The 25,351-nt window shown below is 37.1% G+C and overlaps 2 protein-coding genes across 5 annotated transcripts in view; both read right to left on the bottom strand.

The window, feature by feature from the left end:
* hh (hedgehog signaling protein) overlaps positions 1–9,183 on the bottom strand; it is a 60,105-nt gene extending 50,922 nt beyond the window's left edge. The window contains exon 1 of the mRNA XM_034973906.2: positions 8,769–9,183. Coding sequence (XP_034829797.1) covers positions 8,769–9,044 — 276 coding nt within the window. The 5' untranslated portion in view covers positions 9,045–9,183. The remainder of the gene's footprint in view (positions 1–8,768) is intronic.
* Positions 9,184–21,288: 12,105 nt separating this feature from the next.
* LOC117986956 (uncharacterized) lies at positions 21,289–23,618 on the bottom strand. Of its 4 annotated transcripts, none has more exons than XM_069502083.1 (2): positions 23,489–23,618; positions 21,289–22,135 (listed from the first exon to the last, which is right to left on the bottom strand). In XM_069502083.1, exon 2 carries the CDS (start codon positions 22,129–22,131, stop codon positions 21,367–21,369), a length of 765 nt encoding a protein of 254 aa, XP_069358184.1. In that variant the 5' UTR covers positions 22,132–22,135; positions 23,489–23,618; the 3' UTR covers positions 21,289–21,366. The 4 variants fall into 4 exon arrangements, with proteins under 4 accessions (XP_069358184.1, XP_069358183.1, XP_034829804.1 ...); XM_069502082.1 differs by lacking the exon at positions 23,489–23,618 and adding an exon at positions 22,830–23,111; XM_034973913.2 differs by lacking the exon at positions 23,489–23,618 and adding an exon at positions 22,830–23,111 and having other exon boundaries at positions 21,289–22,207.
* Positions 23,619–25,351: the final 1,733 nt, after the last annotated feature.

A 25,351-nucleotide genomic window follows, 5' to 3' on the forward strand; every position in this document is an offset into this window, starting at 1 on the left:
CTTTTTGTTAGGCCTCGTTGAGGGAGACGCGGGGAGTAGCGCGGCGCGTCCTGTGGTGATACCGTTCTTGGAGAAGCGAAGCGGGTGGCGGATGGCGATGTCGGCGCTTGTAGTGATACCCGCGGCGGTGACTCGTGTTTGCAGTGGCACATGAGCAGGAAGTTATACCTTCAAGTAGGTATTAGCAGGTTCCGAGACGGTCAAGCGGCTTGACGTCAAGCACGTAGATTTGTTTTGCTTGATCAAGCTGCTTGATGCGCGGTTGATACACCCGTCAAGCAGCAAGAGTACTTTTATCATTTCGTACATGATTGTCGTACTTATAGGTAGTCAAGAGGTGGTGAAACAAAGTGATTTTCATCAAAATACAACGGCAATTTTATTTTCCAAATTTCTGGGACGTCTCGGTATAGTGAAATGAGTAATAATAAAAACTATTTTCCGCTCCATTGTTCGCTACATAATTTTCACTATTGTCGCATAACTAAGAGTCGGCATCCGCCATGTCTGGCAGTTGACGTGCGAATGAGCTGTGCTTGATCAAGCCGACGCGAACGACGTCAAGCAAAAATAATAAAATCGCATCAATCACGCGTTAAGCACGTAAATGCTGGACTCAAGCATCAAGCAGTCATTGTAAACGGTCAAATTGCTTGACTTAAGCAAAAATCTCACGTAGATTTCTTGACGTAGGGCTTGACGTCAAGCCGCTTGACCGTCTCGGAACCTCTTTAGGAGCGCCGATCCATCCATATCTATACACACTGCAACTTCACACCACAACCCTCCCTGCACTTTTCCCTGTCGTCGCGTCGCGAGAAACGCGGCCAGGCGGACACTGCGCGCACGCAGTGGTGTCTGTCTGACGCGTGCTCTAACTATGACCAAATCTGTATGTTTAGCAAAACGCGCGTAACGCTTCTACAATATGAACGCTTTGAGTAGTATGAATTTATTAGCATAAGTTTCATTTGTATGTTTATTTGAATTCTTCATGCATATTAATATTACATCCATATCCATTCTTACTACTACGAGAGTGTCTGTTTAACCGTTTTTGACGTAAGGTACAGATAAGTTGCAGCCCTGGGAAAGATACCTATATAGGCTACTTTTTGGCCCAGAAAATTTCTTTGATTTTCCCACGGAATTTTTGAAAAACCTAAATCTAGCTGGATGAAGTTGCCGGTATCATCTATTCGGTACAGGATAGCTTGTATCCTGGAGACGGGTATAAGCTACTTTTTATCCTGGAAAATCAAAGAGCTCCCACGGGATTACAAAAACTAAATCCGCATGGATAAAGTCTCGGGCATCATCTAGTTGCACATAAAAATATAATATCAGAACTTAATACCTACGGTCTTGCAGTCTAGAGATATTCTCTTCCAGTTAACCTTAGATTAAATTTCATTTGGCCGCGCCACGCTACGCATCATGCACCGCGTTTCCCTGAATGAGGCCTTCGACTTTCTAGCCTATTTAGTGGCCCGTGCCTCTTTCAGCATTGACTGAGGTTTGACAGATAAGAATAAGATAAGCGGCAACAGCTGTACCACTACAAATATTTGCGGGAATCATTAAAACAAACCACGGAAAGCGGTATAGTTGTACAAAAGACCTATCTTTTGCGACGAGTTTTGCTGGTCGGTAGGATGTTAATGAAACATTAAACGACTTCTTTCTCAATATAATTAAACGAAATGCATAATATTGTACACAATGCAATATTCACAAGCGTTTCAGGATATTGACACTCAGGTACACACACAATTCATCACAACTGTTTACGTTGGCCGAAGAGATGCAAATCGGTAATTTATCGCCACCTTAAGAAGCAACTATATAAAGCAAACCGCAAACACGAACAAGGTTCAAAGACCTATCACATGAACAGTTTGGCTTGTATTTGAACAAGTGTTTCTTGCGTTCGCATGCAAACATAGGGCTTGCATACTGACGATTGATAGCTATAAACATAGGATTTGTGTACACTAACATCATTCCAATTGTTTCACTTGCATATCGCTATTTCATCACCTTGTTAAGTAGAACCATGCTTTGATGATTACCTAATGCATCGGCTGTCAAGAAGCTGAAAAAATAAGATAACCTTAGTTACCTACCTACTTACTTTATTTTTCAATAAAATTAAATCAGATCAACTGTGTAAATCAGACCAATCTACCTGTTTATAATATAAAAACCGGCCAAGTGCGAGTCAGGCTCGCGCAATGAGGGTTCCGTACTACAGTCGTATTTTTTCGACATTTTGCACGATAATTCAAAAACTATGATGCATAAAAATAAATAAAAATCTGTTTTAGAATGTACAGGTGAAGACCTTTCATATGATATCCCACTTGATATAGTCACTCACTTCGAAAGTTGAAAATACTAATTATTAGTTCATGACCACAATTTAATTTTTTTTGTGTGATCTAACCCTAAATTCACAGTTTTCAGATTTTTCCCCAAATGTCAGCTATAATAACCACCTTCCTGCCAAATTTCATGATTCTAGGTCAACGGGAAGTACCCTGTAGGTTTCTTGACAGACAGACGGACAGAGAGACAGACAGACAGACAGACAGACAACAAAGTGATCCTATAAGGGTTCCGGTTTTCCTTTTGAGGTACGGAACCCTACAAATTAACGTATCTTTGTTTGTCTATAATGCGTGGACAATTTGGATAAATTGTCCATAATAAAAATAATAAAAATACTAGCTATTTATCCGATTGCGAACTTTGTACAGTTGTTGTTTGGGTTTGCGGGAAGGTTTCTGATATTACCATCAATGTAGTAGATAGGTGGCGCGCAGGTCGTTCATACAAAGTGATATTGCAAATAACTACATAATTATACTTTTTATCCCATAAAATCGAAGAATTCCCGTGGGTTTTTGGGTTTGTTTGTTTCTTTGTTTTGGGATGGAGATAAAATATCCATCCATTAACTTTTCAAAAAGTTTGGTACCGGATACTATATATAGTATCCGGAATCAATACATACCGGGTGTAACCAGAACGCTAGCAAAAACGTAAACAGATGATTACAGATATGATAACATCAAATAAACACGAAAAAATCCAAAAAATCCTATATTTTGTAAAAGTTCACGATATATTGCAAATAAAACATCTGACTGACGCTATAGAGATCAACGAACGTTGCGTAAGCAGGCCATTCGGAGTCAATGCCATGTCATAGGCGGGCCATTGACCCGAGTTTTACACGCTATACATTGCGGGGTTGGAAAATACTAAATCACTAAAACTACAAAATGAGGCAAATGGTTATCGGTATTGGATTGTGTTTAGGCAGTATAACAATAACGCTAAGTTTTTGCTAGCGTTCTGGTTACACCCTGTCTAGGCTACTTTTTATCGCAGAAATTTAAAGAGTTCCCGCAGAAAACCTATATCGACGCGCACGAAGTCGCATCATCTAGTAAAAGTAATAAAACTTAACGGAGGTAAACGTTCGAGGGGCATCATGAGGGTACACAGAAAGATAGGTACCTACTAATAGTAAACACGCAGTGATATTATAAGGCTGTTAAGAGGTCTTTATGACATTTTATAACGTTGCTGTAAACTCACCGTAGGATTTTAGGATTAATTTGATTATGGTCAATTATTCACAAAGCGATCGAGCCTCGTTCCGTTTTTTATCCTGCGCTAATAAGCCGAAAAGTATCGAATTTAGACGGCGGTGTCTTTGCTGCTAACAAATTAAACCACTTTAGCGTATCGGTTCGTAAAATAAAATAAACACAAAACAATGCATAATTGAGTGACTTTAAAACGATTTTATCTTATAAATCAAAGTATATATAAGATTAAATTATGTTTGCATAGTCGTAAAGTTTTATTGGGATATGTTTAAAACAATATTTAAAAATACCACGCCTGCCTTTATATGAAAAATAAACACCAGCTAATCCTAAGATTACAAAAACTTAGATAACAATAGTTTGAGGCAGTCGAGGCGTCGCTGCGAGCTATCTGCGCGCGCGCAGTAAAAGCTCATTGTAATTCGAGCCTCAAATACGAAATTGAATAATGCTGACCTATCCCGCGACCGCCTCGACCATAAATCACCAAGATATTTATGTCCCTCAACCCCCGCTCCACCGTCCTCTCGCCCCAGGCTTATTCGCATTCAAGAATATAAAATATTAAATAAAAATCTACATAAAGTGGTAAGTAATTCCAATTGGAATTACTGGAGGAGAAGCTCAAGCGATGTGGTCGCGCACCTATTCTGTGGTTTGCACAGCTAGCCAACAAATAAATGGCTAAAATGTGTTTAAAATGAAAACCCCTTTGTAACCTTCCCACATCATTGTTTTTATATTTATGTTGCTCCACAGTCTACACCGTAAAGTAGCGAATGAAGAGCATAACGCCAATTTTGGTCCAGCTGCTACCCTTTCGTTCGAGTTCTATTTTACGTTTTAAAGAACCAGTTACTAGATGATGTACGTGAATTCGTCCACGTGGATTTAGGTTTTTAAAATGTTGGTGCACACTCTTTGATTTTCCGGGGCCAAAAGTGGGCTATTTTATTACTCGGGATGTAAAATATCTCTGTACCAAACGTTTAAAACGGTAAAACGGATGGGCCGTGAAAAGCTAGCAGACAGACAGACACACTTTCGCATTTATAACAATAGTATGGATATCAGTTAGATATGGATAAAGAACACAGTGCAGATTAAATATGTAGTTTTTGTTTTAAATAAATGTGCCTATACAAAACATTATTTTCTATTACGGAGTAAAATCAACGTTCAAGAATGAAACTTGTTTTATCTCTGAAGCATACCTACGGTTTGTAAAGAACCGCATCCGTATGCATTAACTTTACTTATACTCCCTCTTATTCATGAGATATAAATAATACTATTAGAGGAAGATACCGATTCCTGATAAAAAGTGGGCCCGAGTTAAATGGGAGGCACGATGGAGGCAGAAAGAAAGTAATGGAGGCACATCGAACCGGTTTGAAGATTTTTACGAATGCAAGGCTGCTTAGCTGGGTTAAGGGCCTGCGCTCACTGTCGGCACAGTAGGCAAGGGATCCTTCGCTTAATGCGCATACTGTAAGCAACTCATATTGTGGTATGCAGCATCCTTAGGCAAGCTGCGGTCTTCATATCCACACCAAAGCATATCGTCGCAACATCTGCTTGTGCGTATGAAGACGCGGGGTGCGGGCCTAGCCTACCTTGCACCCCACCCTGCGAAGACTGTCGAAGGGATGCCAAGGGATTCTGACGGCTGCCGACATGGCTGCCTAAGCAAGCCGCAGTTTTATTTTTGTCCCTAAGAGGATCAACATTAAAAAATATTTTATTTTGTTATCTGTCTGCTAGCTTTTCACGGCCCAACCGTTCAACCAATTTTGATGAAATTCGGTTCAGAGTTAGCTTACACCCCGGAGACGGACATAGGCTACATTTTACCCCGGAAAATTAAAGCGTTCCCGCGGAATTAAAAATAAAACCTAAATCCACGCGGACGAAGTCGCGAGCATCATCTAGATTCGTCGCATGTAAATGCATTGCCGTGCCGTGCCGCCAGTGGGTGCAGACCCTAAGGCTATGTGCTGCCCGCAGCGAGCACATAACATAACCGTCGGCGGATTCGCGCCGGCCGCGGCCCGGGCCTTTCTTCTTCCATACACACACACGTGCATTAGATTGTCTGTCTTTAACCATTATTACTATGAAAACGTATCTAGACGTGGACTCCATGCATAAGCACATTAGGCTAATATAATATTTGCTGAACAAACGGTCCATACGCTTAAGTAATTATTTGCAAAAGTCGAGAATATTATGAGCATAGGCATCCTTGAACAATGCGAAAACAATATGATGAAAATAATTTCGGGCAGTTCGCATCGGAATAAAATTTCAACTAACTGTTAATAGGTGTCAGTCAGTGTATTGAACATAGGTAGGTATATCTGGAATGTAAACAGTAAACACCTTGTGTTATGAACGCTAAATCAAATTGACTGATATCAGCATCAATGGTTCGGATAGATTGACATTGCACCCAACAAGCATCTGAAATACTGGCTTCGGTAAACATGTCACCTTTAATTATTTAGTGTTGATGCAGTGTCCTTTTATAAGAACTTAATCCGGTGCATGTGTTCCTATTACCTGTACTTGTATAAAAATAATACATAATTTATTGCATATGCAAATCGTATCTACATATGTGGCAAGTCAGCACTGTGTAAACCTTCGCAGCAAGTCAGTTTCTGTAAGAAAACTTGCAGAAACTGACTTACTGCGTTTTCAAATAGAGGTTTATTACAAGCAACAAAGACCTAAGTACTTATGTAAGTAAAATGTTATAGTAATTAGTAAGTAGGTATAAGATTTTTTAACAGAGATCATTTATTTAGTACGTAGTTAGTAGTACTTAGGTATATAAATAAAATATAATAAAACCTAAACTTATGAGCATCACTGCTGCATGGTTTCTACATATTTCATAAACTAGCCAATACCCGCGACTTCGTGCGCGTGGATACTTTAAGGATTTAATTTTCAAAAACCGTTTCTTAGCGGATGTCTACGTCATAATAGGTAGCTATCTGCATGCCAAATTTCAGCCTGATCCGTCCAAAAGTTTGGGACTGTCAGTGAGCTTTTCTTTTTATGCATAGTTATAGATAAAGAATGCAGACATGTTTTTTGATAATGACTGACTAGTACATGGTAATCATTTAAAAAATATTGGAACTAGATACAGGAAGGTACCTATAATCGTCTTGCATTAAAGAAAATGCTAGTGTTACGCACTACATGACCTACATCCTGCAGGAAATATTATGGACGCCGATGGCGAATGTTTGTTTGTTTGTCAACATGGCCGATGTTTGTCGAGCCATTAGAGCGAGGCCGCGCTGAAGTCTACAAGAATTATATTACGTGCGTATTAACCGATTTAGCTGCCATACAATCCATACATCTTCTATTTATCTATCTGTCTTTAAATGAAAACTTCATTGTCTATAAAGAATAAAAAAACGACCAAGTGCGAGACAGGTTCGCACAACGAGGGTTCCGTACTACAGTCGTATTTTTACGACATTTTGCACGATAATTCAAAAACTATGATGCATAATAAAAATAAATAAAAATCTGTTTTAAAATGCACAGGTGATCCTTTTCATAATATGATACCCCACTTGATATAGTTACCTTACTTCAAATATTGAAAATACTAACCACAAATTCACGGTTTTCAGATTTTTATCCATATGTCTGCTATAAGACCTACCTACTTGCCATATTTCATGATTCTAGGTCAACGGTAAGCACTCTGTAGGTTTCTTGACAAACCGACAGACAAACAATAAAGTAATCCTATAAGGGAAGTTTTTAATTTTGAGGGACGGAACCCTAAAAATTAATTCTTCACAAACATGCTAATGTTAATTAGTGCTTGGAGTGCCGATAAATAATAAAATTGATCTTATGTTAATGATTTTGATTTACAAATAATTTTTTTTTAATTTTTGATACTAAGTAACTTGAGGTGCCAACCAATGAGGTGCCAATGTGGAGTCACAAAACAATTTGAAGAGTAGATAGATGGTTCGTGCGGCTAATTGGCACCGGCTCCAAAAAATATTACTATAGAACTACAATAGCTCTTGTGTACATATTATATTATTGGGTAATAAATTAAATTATTCTTTACTTTTTAGTGTTTGTGGTTATTGAAGTCGGTTATTTTTTTTTGAATTTTTTTAAGTATTAACTATTTTAGTAGAACCAGATCGATGATATACCTACCTACCCTTTTAAACGAAAACTGTATTCACTAGAAAAAAAAGTAGAATTGCGAATCTGTTCCTTTTTTGAAGTAAGTTAAAAAATAATTTGCTTGCCGACGGCTACGTATCAGACGTACGCAGACCGAGGCAATATCGATATGAATAGGTACACCTACATTTGATTTCAGTCCTTCCTAAATATCTACAGAAAAGTTATTTTTGTACAAACTGGTTAAAAAAATTGAATTAAGATATAAATATGTAGGTAAGTGTGTGATATTGCACTATTTATTTTCAAAATATTGAGTTACTTACATAAAATCCTATTAGTAGCTATTTAGATTGTTTTCAGTATTTTGTTGAAAAAAAGTCAAAAGAATTGTTTGCGTAAGTTTGCACAGACAAAAAGATTAGGTATCTAAAGAACTCTAACCAAAATTATACAATACACCTTACAAGTTACAACGGATAGCAAAAAAAGTTTCCCGTAAAGTTTATTTATACGTCACAAATCGTCGTGAATGACAACGCATGACTTTGAATACCTTCGACATCGATTTTATGATGGTCATATATTTAGCAAAATTGAAAAGAATTCATCATTCATCCATTAGTCACAGGGACAAAATATTGTTTGTCAAAGCCTGTGTAATTGCAGTGCTACAATCGTAACACTTGCTACGAAGCTACCGTAACGCCCGCAATTTGTGTCCATTGTTCCATTGCCGGTAATATTTACACCGGCGATTGTCCCTACCCGCACACTGAAGAGCTGTTTTCAAAACAGACGACTCTTCATGAAAGCCATTGTTTCGGTTCGAAATTTCAACTATTGGATTTATTGCCAAATAAAAAATAATGAAACGAGACTACGTCCATATGAATTTCCATGCGAATGAAGGCATTTTTAATTAATTAGTGATCGGTCGTTAAGGCCGTTAAACAAAAGGTCTCTCACCTGTGTCATAAGACGATCGGCACCTGTCCCTTCATCATCCTTAAAATCTATATCCGGATTATAATTGGGCACTAAGTCTCTGAACTTTTCGTCCTCCCTCGTGATGCGGCCCTCCGGAGGGCCACTGGCAGACTTGGAGTTCTCACTAATGTTGGGGTCGTGCTGGTTGAAGACGAGAGGGGTGATGCGGCGCGGTCCGTGGCGGCGGGTGAAGCCGCGGCCCGGGCCACAAGCCGTCGCCGCTCCCAGCCACAGTAGCACCAACGGCAGCCTCATCTCTCAGACATCACTTCACGCGCGCTCGACGCACGACCACCGCGCGCCGCGATTTGAGCGACACTGAGCTGGGTGCCGCCGTGCCCCAGCGTCCACCACCGCAGCGGGCAGCCACCGAGCCTGCATCCCTTGCTGCCGGCCATCGCCGTCGCCGCTGAAGTCGGCCGCGCAATGCCTCTGCGGCCGAGACCATTACTCGTGATTCGCACACCTCTGGGTAACCCTAGAGACATTCACTATTATGATAACTAATGACACAAAATTGCAAAAATTAAAAAAAAACCGTAAGTAGGTATACAAATGGTCTGCTAATCTGCACTTGACCAGCTTGATAAGACTATAGCCTAAACCCTTCTCAGCAGGAGCAGACTCGTGCTCAATAGTGCGCCAGCGCAACGCGGTGATGGGGGAAGTCTCAAAATAAGAGATGTCATGATACAAATTATAGTGTTAGTTACTTCGGTACCTGTAAATAAATTTTTTGGCGTTGTTTGTTGCTTCTTTTTCGTATAGGTAATCATTGTCTGCAAAAAAAATATCCTGTAGGTACTTACATAATAATAAAATATGTAGATCGTTCAACTATTCTAGGGTACAACTGCTACTCGTATAATTTAAATAAGTCTGTACCTATACATTTGTGGGTAGGATGAAAAATAGGAAATAAGCTTTTGAAAGAACTAGGTAAAAAATGTTCGTTGTTAAGCCTGTGGATTAAATAGTTAAAATATGACTACGAAATTATTAGATACACCTACCGAACGTGACAGGTTGAAATAGCAATCGGGGAGAGGAGAGAACGCCCCGCCCACCCGCGCTAACCCGGTACGGGCGAGCCCAGATCCCTTATTTGGGATATAATATCATTAACCTAGCACTGCATCATAGAAATGAAGCATTTCTTCCTATTTTGATTAACTATTATATTTTTACCCGACTGCAGCGTAGCCCAAAAGGAGGGTTATGGTTTTGACCTGTATGTATGTATGTAGGTCCGTTCCTATGTCCGCTCGTAACTACTCAACGGCTCCACTGATTTTGATAAATGATTCGTCATTACTCATTAGGTAGATTCGTCTTGATGGCGCGAGTGTCACTACCTACCTAAAATAATTCTTAAAAATCAATTTGTCGGATTTTATGCGCTTTATGCGCGGGCTGAAAAGGATGATGAATGTGAATGATGATGATGAATGAAACTACAGTCATCAGCTTAGGCCAGTTGTTTATCAGGCTGTTAAAGTTACATTATGGTTACCGTTAAACTTTGAACTTCAAATTTTGACAACCATTAAAAATCCGATGAAGTGCGAGTCGAACTTGCACACGAAAGTTTCAGTACAAAATTATGCACATTGAAAAAAATACGTGGCGGCCATTTTGATTTTTTTACTATTTGTTGTTATAGTGGCCTTAAAAAAACACACTGAAAATTTGAACTTTTTAAGTTTTTGCGGTTCATTAGATACAGCCCGCTGATAGACAGACAGACAGACAGACAGACAGATGGACAGCGAAGGCTTAGTAAGTGTCCCGTGGCACTCTTTTGGCGGAACCCTAAAAAGCAAAGTGGTTGCACAAGTCAGCGTTTGTTAACTTTAGGCCAAAATTTCATCTTTAACCTTAATCACGGCAATAGCACCTACTTGACTTTTGTTGGTTGGTAAAGTTTAACGGTTGCCTAGTGCTTGGTAAGCAGTGATAGCCTAGTGGTTAGGACGTCCACCTTCTAATCGGAGGTCGGGGGTTCGATCCCGGGCACGCACCTCTAACTTTTCGGAATTATATGTGCGTTTTAATTAATTAAATATCATTTGCTTTAACGGTGAAGGAAAACATCGTGAGGAAACCTGCATGCCTGAGAGTTCTCCATAATGTTCTTAAAGGTATGTAAAGTCTACCAATCCGCACATGGCCAGCGTGGTAGACTATGGCCAACACCCTTCTCACTCTGAGAGGAGACCCGCGCTCTGTAGTGAGCCGGTGATGGGTTGCGATCATGATGATGATGAAAGTTTAACGGTAACCATAACGTAACTTTAACCGTCTGATATGACACTGGCCCTTAATAGTAAAACCACTAACGATTCATTGTTAGAATGAGATTGTGTAAAACTGCGGTCATAGGTAATACATACACTATACCTAATATCAACATACCCATTACTCATATTATTACCACTCCATGCTAATTAACTAACCTAAACATAATAAGTACTGATACGTGAATTTTCCTTTTGAACGACACCAAAATTGTAAAATTTTTCAAATACCTACTTAATAGGCTACTTGACTCATATCTAATTTCGTCCAATAAATGATTATTTATTATAGTATTTTGCTTAAGACAACGAAATATATCAATAACAATTATTAAAAACGCAGGATGGATATATAAATCCAATTTTAAAAAATACAGTTTTTATTTTTATTTGAAACGCAGAAAACGCTGTCAGCCATGATGTGACGTCATTAAATATGTAAACAAAGAAATGTCATCCCTATGTCACGCGGGGACTAACGTAGTATCCATATATATAAAATTTAGAGTCCTGACTAACTTAAGTATATATCAACGCACAACCTAAACATCTAAACAGCTGGTCCTAGATACATGAAATTTGGTGGGTGTGTTCTTTGTAGGTAAAGAGAAGGTATCCACTAGGAAAGGATTTTTTTGAAATTCCACCCCTGAGTGGGTTAAATGGAGGTTTGAAATTTATGAAGTCCACGCGGGCGAAGTCACGAGCATAAGCTAGTTTTTATATATTTCTAAAAACTCATAGTAAACGTAAAAAAATATCGTTTTCTCTTTATAAATTGAATAAGTTATTACAACAAAGTGATCTTTGCAAAAATAAATTTGGGTTGAAGTCGTTAGTCATATAGGATCCCTTTAAGCAAGTCTTCCCGTGTTACGTATATTTATTTCACTGGGCACTCTAATCCACAACTTTCCTGTGGTCTTTATCGATGCGTTTTTTACATTCTCGGATGATACAATAACGAAAATTACTATATTTTTATAAGTCATGTTTATTAAACTTTGGGAGGTTATGCTGTTGTTTACAAATGCATGACGTCAGAGCACAGATAATCTATCGGCCAAACATGGCCGACAGTGTTTTCACCTGTCTAAGAAAAAAATATTTTTAAATGAAAGTTTTACGGTTTTTAGGGCGCAAAAAAATATAGTGTTAATTTTTTTGATATAATAGCACAAATATTAACCATTTAAGACCAACTTTAAAAAAGTGTCAAGTAGCCTATTATAAATCTAAATATACAACAAGAAAAGCTGACTGTCTGACTGATCCATCAACGTACAGCTCAAACTACTTGACGGATCGGACTGAAATTTGGCATGCAGATACCTAGCTATTATGACGTAGACATCTGCTAAGAAAAGGTTTTTGAAAACTCAACCTCTAAGGGGGTAAAATAGGGATTTTAAATTTGTACAGGACGAAGTGGCGGGCATAAGCTAGTCTATACTAATATTATAAATGCTAAAATATCTGTTTGTCTGTCTGCTATCTTTTCACACTTTATGACACTTTTGATGTTTGGTCCCTAGCTAGACCCTATAGGACTTCCTGGGACTAAAAACAAAGATTTTCAACAAACTTAAATCCACGTGTATGAAGCCGCGGGCATTGTCTATTTGTTGTGACAAACTCACAGAGATAGTTTGGATCCTGGAGACAAGGATAGGCTAATTTTCACACCTAAATCCAAGCGGACGAAGTCGCGGGTATCATTTAGTATAGATTTGTTTATCTACGCAAATTAATAAATAATTTTGATGTGTATGACGAAGGTAGGTACCTGATATCATAACAAGTTCTGCGTTTTTTAACCCTTCCAGGTTACTCCGCTACCCTGTAGGTTTCTTGAGAGACAGACAGACAGACAGACAACAAACTGATCCTATAAGGGTTCCGTTTTTCCTTTTGAGATACGGAACCCTAAAAAGGATTTTCAGAAATTCTGCACCAGTAAATCCTTGGTGGGTCAGCTAGCCATCACATAACAAATGCAAGTACTTAGACCACAGTATCCTTACTCTATGACTGAACGCTGCAAAAGGATCAAAATACCCATTTCTTAATTCAAACAACAACAGCTTCCCTTTCAATTTTGACCTAAAAAAGAAATGGTCTTTACAGGGAAATTTATATGCACATTTACATAACAGAGAGTGCCCGTTTAGGACAATTTGTACGCATCGCAAAGAGGTTTACACAATAAAAACATAGATCGCATAATCAGATCATACTTATACTGAAGGAAATATTATTGTCGTTTTCATTCCGTTTTTCTTTTAGATCTTATTCAGGGATTATGATGTTTTCTAAAAGCTTTATTATGTAGATTAGGTGACTAAAACGAAACCAAAGATTTTCGGCATGTCATGAAATTCAGTCGTCCGCGTATTTTACTGTGTGGTATCATAGGTGTAGCGCGTGTATCATACTTACCTACCTATCTATGACTAAGCACCTCCCTCTGATTTTTCCACAACTCCCTATTTTATGCCTCTTTTGGCCATCTAACTGTTTTATTTAATCCATCACGTCATCCTTGCCTTGGCCTGTCACTGGCACAGGATGAAGGAAAACTGCAAAAGGAATCCTGCATGCCTGAGAGTTCTCTCTAATGTTTTTGAGCCTCAATAGCTCAACGGGTAAAGGTAGTGAACTGAAAACCGAAAGTTTGACGGTTCAAACCCCGCCCGCTGCACTATTCGTAGCAGCGTCGTACCTACTCCTAGCACAAGCTTGACGCTTAGTTGGAGAGGAAAGGGGAATATGAGTCATGGCTAATATTCTTTAAAAAAAAAGCGTGGTACACTCGGGCCAAACCCTTCTCATTCTGAGAGGACACCAGTAGGGCGATTGTCTAAAACCTGCATCAATCATTATTACAATCTCAATTGTTCTGATTGGCTGAATTTGTGCGATTCTTGTTGCAACAATGCATTGTGGCCAATTGTGAGCGAGCATTAACCAATCAGAGATGATTGCGATCGTGACATTGTAGCTGTCAAACAACCGCGGTAGGGCCACTGGTGCTCGATTGCGGTACAATGACAGCTACAATGTCACGATCGCAATCACCTCCCCCAACCTGGTTGGTTGACGCTCGTTCATCATTGGCTACAATACATTGTTGCAACGAGAATCGCACAAATTCAGCCAATAACAACAATTGGGATTGTAATAATGATTGATGCATGTTTTACGAAATCGACCTACCGTGCTCAATAGTGAGCCGGCGGTAAGTCAATGATGATGAATAGCAGTCAAAAGCTGTTGTATTCTTTATTCTTATTAAGTAGGTAGGAACCATGTAAAACGCATGGTGTCTCTGTTTTAGTAAACCGGACGTGTGACTAATGAGCTTTACCGAGATAAAGTCTTAACACTTCCTTATCGATAATACTCGGAAGTGGCCTTACCTCAAGCAGACCGAAATTAGGTAAACTCTAACAAAAGCGTGTGAAAAATGTTTGCGCCAACTTACAATAGATACTAAACGTTGCCGAATTAACGATAAGATAATAAATAATTTTATCTTAACAACTTTTCCTTTGAACAGCCTCTGCCTGAACCCTATTTTTGGGATCGACTTAGTCGGTTTGTGTTTACACAATTCAACAATATTACATAATACTTCCATACCTAAATGATAATGTAGCCCTGTTAACGTACCGTTAAAATATTTGTCACTTTAAGTTTCGGTTTTCAGTTATAAATAGCTACGTATAGGTACCTAGGTATAGAATGGTATTTGAAAGATGACGGGTTCGTGGTCCCACTGCTTTGTCTGTTTGGTTTACGGTATACCACCATGTAGCGTGGTCCTACTGGTCGGTCTACGATATACCACTATGTACCTACTCGTGGATCCACTGCACTGGTGGGACTACGGGATACCACCACGTACTCGTGGTTCCACTCCATATTGGTTCACCATTTGAAAGCTGCATACTTAGGTAGGTAGGTACTTTGTTAAGTTATCGATCATGTTAAATAACACTTGTGTTTCGTCAAGCAGCTTAAAAGCAGCCAAAGCAAACTGTACCAAGTAGTGGACGAGTGTCGCGTCGGCACCTCCGCCAGTATGCTCGAAAGCAAACAATATTTCCACAAAGGACCGGCCGAGGTGTCGGCGGGGGCTAATGGAGGAGAGTGCTGAGCCAATACGCCCGCTTTGTAGTGTTTTAAACTGTTTGATTTACCATAAAGCTCTCCATGTTGTAAGTACATGTTCAAAAAATAATGCATGAATTTTGTCACCGAAAGGCGTCACTGCAGTTTTAGAAAAAACATTTCTAAAAATTGGAAAATGTAAGTTGCATACCATAGTAAATAATAATAGGTATATCTATAATATATTATAACAACGATCTCTATGCTGTCCCTATTACGCACGTTTTAATGTGTACCTACCTATAAAGTGCTGTGATAGTGGTTAGGACGTCCGCCTTCTAATCGGAGGTCGGGGGTTCGATACCAGGCACGCACCTCTAACGGAGTTATGTGCGTTTTAAGTAATTAAATATAATTTGCTTCGGTGAAGGAAAACATTGTGAGGAAACCTGCATGCCTGAGAGTTCTCCATAATGTTCTCAAAGGTGTATGAAGTGTACCAATCGTAACATGGTCAGCGTGGTAGACTATGGCCAAACCCTTCTCACTCTAAGAGCAGACCCGTGCTCTGTAGTGAGCCGGCGATGGGTTGATCACGATGACCTATACAGTAGGTATTAATTCACATTTTAGCTATAAGTAGTTTTGTTTGTTCTATAAAGCTCTACAAATTACACTTGCAAGTTTTTCGCATTAAAAATAATTAATCTTTGCATGTTCAGTTTTTTAGTTTTTCTGTCCATGTACTTATACTTAGGGACTTAAGAAGTTGCGTTTTGAAATAAGTATTCTTCTTATGGGACATCCTTTGAACACAAAAAAATAACAACAAATAGTCACCAAAAAGGCGGTTGCTGCAGTTTTCAAGAATTTATTTAAAGAAAAATTGGAAAAGCGAGCCAAAAAAATCCTAACAGACCAAGAAAGCTAAAATTTTAGGTAGGTACAGAGAGGTTCCCTTTAAAATGTAGACCAGGAATAGGACCGGTTTTGTTTGGTTTTGTTGAATTTTTTGAAAAATAAGTAAAAATCGCAGGCAGTCGCTAGTAGGTAAACCTACCTAGGTAGTTAATAGCTTTTAGATAAATTAAGTAGCACTATTGATACAGTTATTTTTGCATAAAACAAAAATCAGTCAAGTGAGTCTTCGTTTTATTTCCACAACCAGGTTTCTTGAACCGCAAACTCGTATCACATCATCGAAATTCCTCGCATAACCGAATGCCGTATCTGGGATGCGAAACCGCTGCAGTGTCGAGGCTCTGTTATACTTTTTGGTCTTTTCTGAATTTTGTTGTCCTCATCTATACTGAAACTTACTTAGACTTATATTATTACTACTAGCTGAAGTCCGCGACCTTCGTCCACGTGGATCAAGGTTTTTAAAAATCCCGTGGGTGGGAACCCACGGGATGTGTGATTTGCAAGCTATCAAAGTATTATCAAATTCCGTCAACATCGGTTCGACGGTTTAGTCGTCAAAAGGTAACAGACAAACTAACAATTATTTTTGTCAGTTTCTTACTTTCGAGTTTCGACACTGACTTTCTGAACTTCATCAGCGAGGAATGATGTTTATCAAAAATCCCGTCAAATAGTTGTTTATCAAAATTTTCCTGGATAAAAAGTACCGTGTCCGTTGGTTCCCTGGATGCGAAACATCTTTTTCCAAATATATTGTAATCTAAATCTCGACTCTAGTATCATAAGGTCGGATGTGTACTTCCGACCAAACTCACTTTTTTACATAAAGGTAATGAGCATTTCGGGCTCTTTCTGCCAAGCTGACACCAGTATTTATATCTCTTTTCGTTGCAAAGATAAATACATGCATAATGTCGTATCTGAACACATTCTAAAAATTTGGAGAACCATAATTATATTTTTTGACTTGCGTATGTATGCACCAAAGCAATGGAGAAAAATTATAGATGTATTTTGAGTTCGACCATTATGCTACGAAATAAGTTTATTTGTAATACTAGCTGGTACTGCAGCTACGCACTTCTGCTTCTAAAATATGTAATAATTTTGTTAGGTAAAATCACAACAGATGTTATGCTTCGAATTTTTTGTATTAATATTTGGACTGTGAATCATTTAAGACTTTTTGCCTTGTAATATAAATAATTTTGCAATAAAATTCATGGAAGTAAGTTGAAATAAAGCTTTTTGTTTGTGACTACATTAAAGTTGATGTGATTAATAGGTAAGAGATCCATCCTATTTCACCAAAATTTTGGACTAAACTGCGGGAAAAAAGTAAAGAGCCAGAATAAAGCTGAAGGCATTTTGAAAATGTAGACTAGAAAATCTTTTAGGACCACGAAAATCACACCATGGAAATCTAAACATATATTATAATAAAACCCCACTAAGCAAAAAACCGTGCATTTATGGTGTTTTTTATGAATCACAGTTCAAATCATCAGTTCAAAAATTTATTGCCCTAGTTTTTAACGTAGCCTTAAAAAATTAGAGTACCTAATCAATTTTTTTCTTCTTTACCCGTCTTATAATCGACCGAATTTGATATTAATCGAGAGCAGAAATTATAAGGCACCTACAATATGTGATGATAGTGATTCTAACGAAACATACCTAATTATAGGAAGCTTTAGATTATGTTAATTTAAATATAAATGTAGTATAAATTAATTTATTAATTAAAAACTAATAAAAGTGAAAGTAAAAAAATAAAAAAAACTTAACTAAAACACGAAAAAAACAGTTTAAATAAGTATCTGTTAAAAAGAACAGTCGAAACAGAAGCAATGGAATTTTCAAGAAAGCAGAAAGTATTTTTTAAATTACAAAAGTGGCAATGCCGGATTTGACTAACAGTAAATCCTTATACCTGCGTAGTTTTTGCACCTTAAAAACGATTCATGATGCTACCAGCAGTGTTGCTACTTTAATGTGGTCTGAAAACATCAGCTGCAGCGGAAGGAATAAAACAGTATCTGTCTTATTTCATTAATCTACTAGAGAAGAAACAAAGTATTCTCGAAATTGTTGAAGAATTGACTTTGTGGTCTGATAATTGTGTCGGTCATAATCGGAGTATGATAATCGTTATGGTTTACTTATGATTATTATAAGGATTACCACACTAAAAGATGATAAATCACAAGCTTTATGCTAAAATGCAACATGTACCTACGTGGAGTAAGATGTAGTCCATGCACAAATAGAAAAAAAGGGAACAGCTGAAAACAATGCAGATTACTAAACTAAAAGATTGGTCACAGTTTACAAGAACATGCGAAGGAAACAAAACTTTTTGATAAGTTTGATTTGGCACTACAACATATTTTTAAAGACCACATCCCTTTACAAAGGTGATATATCAGGAGCGTTTGTTCTATAAAAAAAAAAAATAAGAACGGCGGGGATTTTCAGATTTCGGAATATATTACCTGGCTACAACTAACGCAATAATGCTGGGTGTTATTATTTTATAAAAACTACTTTAAAGAAGACTTTTTTGTATTTCATTAGTATGTTATAGGTACATATAAACTTAAAATTCTTCCCCGCTTTCGCCCAATATACGACATAATGAGAAACCATTATCCACTGTAAAATATAACCAACTTTTGCAGTAGGCACCTGCTGACCTCCATTCTTACTTTACGTACCTAATCATTATAAGGAAAATCAGGCTATGTTGGCATGTTTTAGATTTCTATATTGATGTAACCGTCATGTATGCAATTCCACAAAAAATGTTTGGCCCACTGTAGGTTTCTAATTACTTTGTAATTTTTTTTCCAATTTTTGGCCGTTGTTTTTAATTAATGGGCTTTATTTGTGAATTTGTAAATGTTATTTTCATTCATTCAGAAGTCACAAGGTTTACACGGATGCAATGGTCAGACTATCGGGCGAATGCAATTATTATGTTTCAGATCTAACTAATCAGTTTCAGAAAAATCAGATAGGTACATTGTTGCTATCTCACAAAACTCCTAAATGATTTTTGTGAGATAACTACTGTGATCTTTTGTCCGAATATTACTTATGTATAATCAGTTAAGACGTATTATGAAATATTAAGTAAAAGATCCGACTATTATTTCAAATTTGTAATAGTAAAAATTGCAGCCATAAAGTCGGTTTACAACTTATGCACACAATTTTTTAGCACAGTTACGAATATTACCAGCATAAAGTCGCATATCGTCCATTTTGAAGAAATTGTGAGTTTATATTTTATTTATTAATGATAAAGTATTTCTAGTAATGGTTAATGATAGGTACAGTTAAGTGTTAAATATTACAAAAACAACTGAAATTGTATCTCTAGTAGTTAAGAAATTATGACCCGATTTCCCTAGCATTTTTGTTTTGGCTCTCCTGAAAAGTAGCAAAAATCCACATCCGACCTTATGATACTAGAGTCGAGAAATATATAAGAGGAAAAGGTGACTATGACTAATCTCAGCTCAAACTACTCGACGGATCGGGCTGAAATTTGGCATGCAGATAGGCTATTATAACGTTGACATCCACTAAGAAAGGATTTTTGAAAATTCAATTCCTAAAGGGGCGAAATAGGGGTTTTAAACTTGTTTAGTCCACGTGTACGAAGTCGCGAGCATAAGCTAGTAGGCTTATAGAATCGTCTAATCATCTACAATGCAAATGACAAAGGTGTCGGCGGTTACTGATGTGAATATGAGGAACTTTAATCAAACTTTTTTTGGAATGAAAAATGGAACCAAACAGCAAATCGCTCATTAATATAAGTAGGTAGGTACCTACAATAGAATAGTGCTAGTGCTAGTAAGTACAATATTTTCTGAATTAATTTTATTGCATTCGCCAATCGATTATACCCATTTACCTATACCTATTATGCGTTCTAACTTTCAATGCCTTCGATGCTGCGTAGAAACCTCCCAGCTTAAACGGAGGGTTTATTGACACTTACCACTAGATGAGATCACAGTTAATGATTATTTATCCATTACATGACATTGATAAGTTAGAGATACTTACAATTACATTAGATAGGTAGGTACAGTTGCACTTTACATAAATAAGAACCCAGCTGTAAAAAAAAATAATGAAGGAAGTAAGTTCAGGGTATCAAAACTTAAAAATACTATAATGTAGCACCTATCTACAGCCAGAATATCCATTCAAACCAGAAGATTTGAGAAGCCAAACCAGTTTGACTCATGGTTGGTTTTGCTCTGTAACTGACAAATTGGAATCTTATTAAAGTAAAATTCAAGTTCCTAACTTGAACAAGCACAATCAGCCGTTTAATATTATGACGGCGAAGAAGCCTTCCGACCGGGTGTCGGGTGCCGATAAATGCCGAGTGAAAACGACGCCTGTTCGGGCGGCAAGAATAAAAAGTCGGCAGCATTCGAAGCGCGTGCCTCGATGTGTGTGGTCCACTGGAGGAGGTCCGTTCGCCTTTTTGATATATTGAGAGCTGATTTTTATACTTGTTTCTTTTACAAGTTGCAAACACGCCTCATATGTTTAATATGTTTGCTCAAATACGATAAATTAGTGTTTTACAAAATTGAGAGCAAATTATTATTTGTACATACCTATAGCGGGTAGTGAAACTTTATGGAAATACACTAATTCGCACTGGCAGCTCGGATTGTATTGTCCCTAATCTTTCGGGGAATATCCATAGGTCGAAAAAGTTCGTGAACATAGTGATTGAATTTATGTATTCAATCACAGTCTAAGTTCACGAACTTGTAACATAGGTAATAATACAATACAGTAGCCGGCAGGAAATATTGTACATCGACTTTGAGAAAGAGATTTCGGCTTCGTAGAGCATTGTCTCTGTCACTCATACCTATGTGACGTTTAGTCGGTCTACGAACAACGCTCTACGAAACCTCGATGTACAATATTTCCTGACGGGTACCGTACAGGTAGAGGTATCGCTACATGCCATTATTTTCAGCGTGTGTTCAAAAGTCGCTAGGTAATGTTTTTACTTACTACCTGTAAATAACAAAAAAATAAAGTTCGTTTTCATATTTTTTAATAAAAATATCTCATTTTACGATATTTATATAATAAAAAGTTTCAAAAATAAATATTATTTTAAATAACTTTTCTAAATAAACTCATAATTGTTAAAATTAACTTATTTGTTTTTTCTCAATTAGATTTGATGTAGGAAGTTATTCCGTTTTAAAGTTATCTATACCAGGCGTGTTTGATAAGTCACTTCCGGAATTCGCACTAAGTTCGGGATACCGAGGAATGAGCTCGAAATTGTTCAAATCTACATTATAGTTACTGTTAACTTTCCATTTTTCTATTATCATTTGTAAAGGTTCCAGGCACTGTAAGCTTTGTTTAATTCGTAAGAGCTCTATGTTACATTGATTTTCGACCTCCATAAGTTTCAGTTTAAAAGCTTTAGCTAACATTTGCTTTCGGATTGCATTTTTTTTCTCAACTTGGGCCATATTAAGAGTGTTTTGATATCGTTGCAATTGTTTTTCATATTCCATCAAATTCTCATCACAATTTAATTTACTGTCCATTGAAGCAGAATACATATTAACATTGCATGAATCGGCAAAACCAGTTTCTTTTTCAAAACTATAAGCATTATTTGAAGTGGGTCTGTGTGGAGGTTCTTTAGCTTTTAACTGAACCTCTTTTGCTTCTTTTTCTAATTTAATTTTCTCTTCATTAAGCTCCAACTTTAATGATGCGATTATGTTTTTACACTGTGCTACTCGTTCTTTTAATTTTATCTCATTTTCATCGATAGTTTTGGGTGATATTGCATCTTGATTGCCCTTTTCCTTGTTTTCTTCCATCACTTCATTAGCTTGGGCCGTGTCTTGATTAATCTCATGAAAAGTGTTTTCTTTTATATCCGTGGACTGCGTAATTGTTTTGCTATCACCAGACGCAAGTTTCTTACAATCCATTTGGCTAAATATTTAAAATAACTTGTGTTTGATTTATTTAGTGTATTTTTTAATTTACTAAAACCAGCTAAACGCTCTAAAAATCACGATTTGTTTTTTGTTATGTCATGGATTTGTCTAATTTGCCACTTTTTGAATACTTATTGAACTTTTTATGTTTTCTTCATAAGTACCTACCTACTTATGCAAATTGGTACAAATCATGGATAAAGAGGAAATTATAATTCAAGTAAAGGTAAAGGTAGGTACAGGTAAAGCCCTTTAATATGATACCCCACTTGGTATAGTAGGTAATCTTACTTTAAAAGTTGAAAATATTAATCATATTATATTTGTCATGAATACACTTTAATTTTTTTGTGATGTAACCACAAATTCACGGTTTTCAGATTTTTCCCCATATGTATACTATAATAAGACATACCTACCTGCCAAATTTCATGATTCTAGGTTAACGGGAAGTAACGTTTCTTGACAGACAGACAGACAACGAAGTGTTCCTATATCCTTTTTTCTTTATTACCCGACTGCAGCGAAGCCTAAAGGAGTTATCTGTTTAACCTGTATGTATGTCCGTTTCTATGTCCGCATGTAACTAACTAACTACTGAACGGCTCAACTGATTTTAATAAAATATCATGTATCATACCTAACTTGTAGATTGAGTAAAAAAGATGCATAACACGACAATTTATTACCATTGTTTAGTAGGTAGTCAATATTTGTATTAACCGATCAACAATATTTGTATTAAATGTGAAAACAAGTAAATAACTAATGAGAAATACAATAACGCCACGAATTCTCAAAGTTTGTTTTGCAACTAAAGTTGTATTCCTTTATGTATTCTTGAAAAAATCGGTTACACGATAAGGAACAAAAAATAGGTTAGCTGCGTCTCTGTTTATCACATTAGTAACTTTATCTGTGCTCTCTTTTTAGTGTGAATGAGAAAGCAAACGTTGCATTATCTAGCTTTATTACTCTATCTACCACCTAACTAAAAAAATCAAAATGGCGGATTTTATGCGCTTTAATGTGTGGGCTATAAAAAAATACGAGGCGTTCCCTCCCCGATTGTCATTTTGACCTGTCGCGTACTATACACCTAAGCACAGCAAATAGCACTTGTTCATAGAGCATGAATTACCTATAGGTAGACCAGAATCTCATGAAATTCCAAAGTGAGCAACACTGTACTTTGTGAATATCCTATATATATAGTACTCTGTGTATTAATTTTATTAATATTGTACCTATGTGTTACTCAGTGAAAATTACACAGATGTTTCCAGATTTGCAACTAGCGTGGCCCCCTCAGTTCCTCTCGCTCAACTGCTCAAGCAGAGGTACTTACTTGTGAAATGTGATTCCGTCTATTTACGTTCGCTTTGGCTACTGTAGCCTAGTACCTATAATTATTGCAACCCACCATTGCACAATAACTTCAAAACAAAAAACAACAAAACAAATCAATTAGTTATTTCTGTAAAATACTTGAGTCAACATAACCTCACTTCACGTTGTTTGCCAAATACCAGTGTCCTAACAGCCCATACAAATCTTTTTTCTTCGTGAAAAATAGTTCGTCACTTTGCAGTAGATGGCGCTACTTCGGAGAATTATTTCTTCGGTGAACTTCAGATGTTATTAGTCTGTGTTCTGTGATTTTGTTTCCTTTTGTGATCCGTGAATGTGTTCTGTTTGTGTTTTTATGATAAATTCTACGATTTTGCTTGCTCCCTGGACTCCGACGGCTTCGCTTTTCTCACTGGACTTACGCGCAAACCCCTGAACACTGATCTGCCTAACGATTTGGACTATAGCTGCTTGTGAGAGAGGTTATTTTGTTGTGTGCCGAGATACGGTAAAACTCGTAAGTAATCAACTTATAAATTATTATTTAAAGCAAAGGTAATTAGTCTTCGTCGCCTTCGTGTCTATGCTAAAAACTGATGCAGATTTCCTCACGAAAAGAGGAGTTTTAACAGTGTTATGAAACGTTTGATATATTAATAACTTGAGTCCATCTGTTAAGCTACTGGTGGTTAGGGCTTCATAGTAAGGTAGCTCTCCACACTATATTTGCTGTCTTGAGTACGTCTCCTTCTGTATCTGACCTTTGGTCTAATAAAAGCTTCATTAAATGTTGCTCTTCAATATTTATATTATAAACTAGCTTATGCTCGCGACTTCGTCCGCGTGGACTACACAAATTTCAAACCCCTCTTTCACCCCTTTGGGGGTTGAATTTTCAAAAATCCTTTAGCGGATGCCTACGTCATAATAGCTACCTGCATGCCAAATTTCAGCCCGATCCGTCCAGTAGTTTGAGCTGTGCGTTGATAGATCAGTCAGTCAGTCAGTCACTTTTCCCTTTTATATATTTAGATAATATGTATTTTTGGATGTTTGTTACTCCTCCACATCACAATTAAAGAAACAATTTGGATTAGGTTAATTAGCAACAGAGATATGCACCAATTCTAAAAGGTTAATTAGCAACAGAGATATGCACCAATTCTAAAGTCCTCGCCGACAAAGTCATAAACAGAAGCTGGTAGTAGTACTCATTGATGATGATGAATTATGCAACGGTATATGGTCAGTTCTCACAATTTTTTTTCAGGCAAAGATGGTACAATTCTATATTCATTTCTCAATCCTGAAAAAGAAATAGATCTGTATCTTGCGTGGACTCGAGCTGTTGGACTAGACACATCTTTGGATCCTCACTATGTGTATCGAAACCGACGAGTGTGCCATGCTTATTTTGAATTGAAGTTTCAGATTAAGACGAAGGTGATATAATTAAAATGTTGGCATTTAATCTATTTAATAAAAGAAATTATAAAAAACTGTCTAATCGCTACACTGTTGTTTTATTTGCCTAAAGTAATTCAAATTCCACTGTCTCCAAAGTAATTTCTAAAAGTCAAATCAATTAATATTTGATTTTTGGAAATTACTTTGGGGAATAATATTATTTAAGAAATATCCTGAGGAGCGCGATTTGTTCGGCTTTAGGGATGTCACATATCGCTAGATGGCGCTATGCAATCAATCTGAGTGTTAACTCTATACCCTATATTCAATGTACTCTGTGCCAAATACGTACAAATACATTTTGGCAAACAAAAAAAGTGGCCACGGTGATAAGGACAAAACATAATCATTTTGTCACGTTCTAATAAGAGCTTAAATGCATTTAGCTATCTTG

The sequence above is a fragment of the Maniola hyperantus genome, chromosome 12 (assembly GCF_902806685.2).
Source record: "Maniola hyperantus chromosome 12, iAphHyp1.2, whole genome shotgun sequence".
In the NCBI taxonomy this organism is placed as follows: Eukaryota; Metazoa; Arthropoda; class Insecta; order Lepidoptera; family Nymphalidae; genus Maniola; species Maniola hyperantus.

What these genes read in the sequence shown, in the direction of transcription:
- LOC117986956 (XM_069502083.1), bottom strand. Translation starts at nt 22,131, where the DNA reads ATGGATTGTAAGAAACTTGCGTCTGGTGATAGCAAAACAATTACGCAG.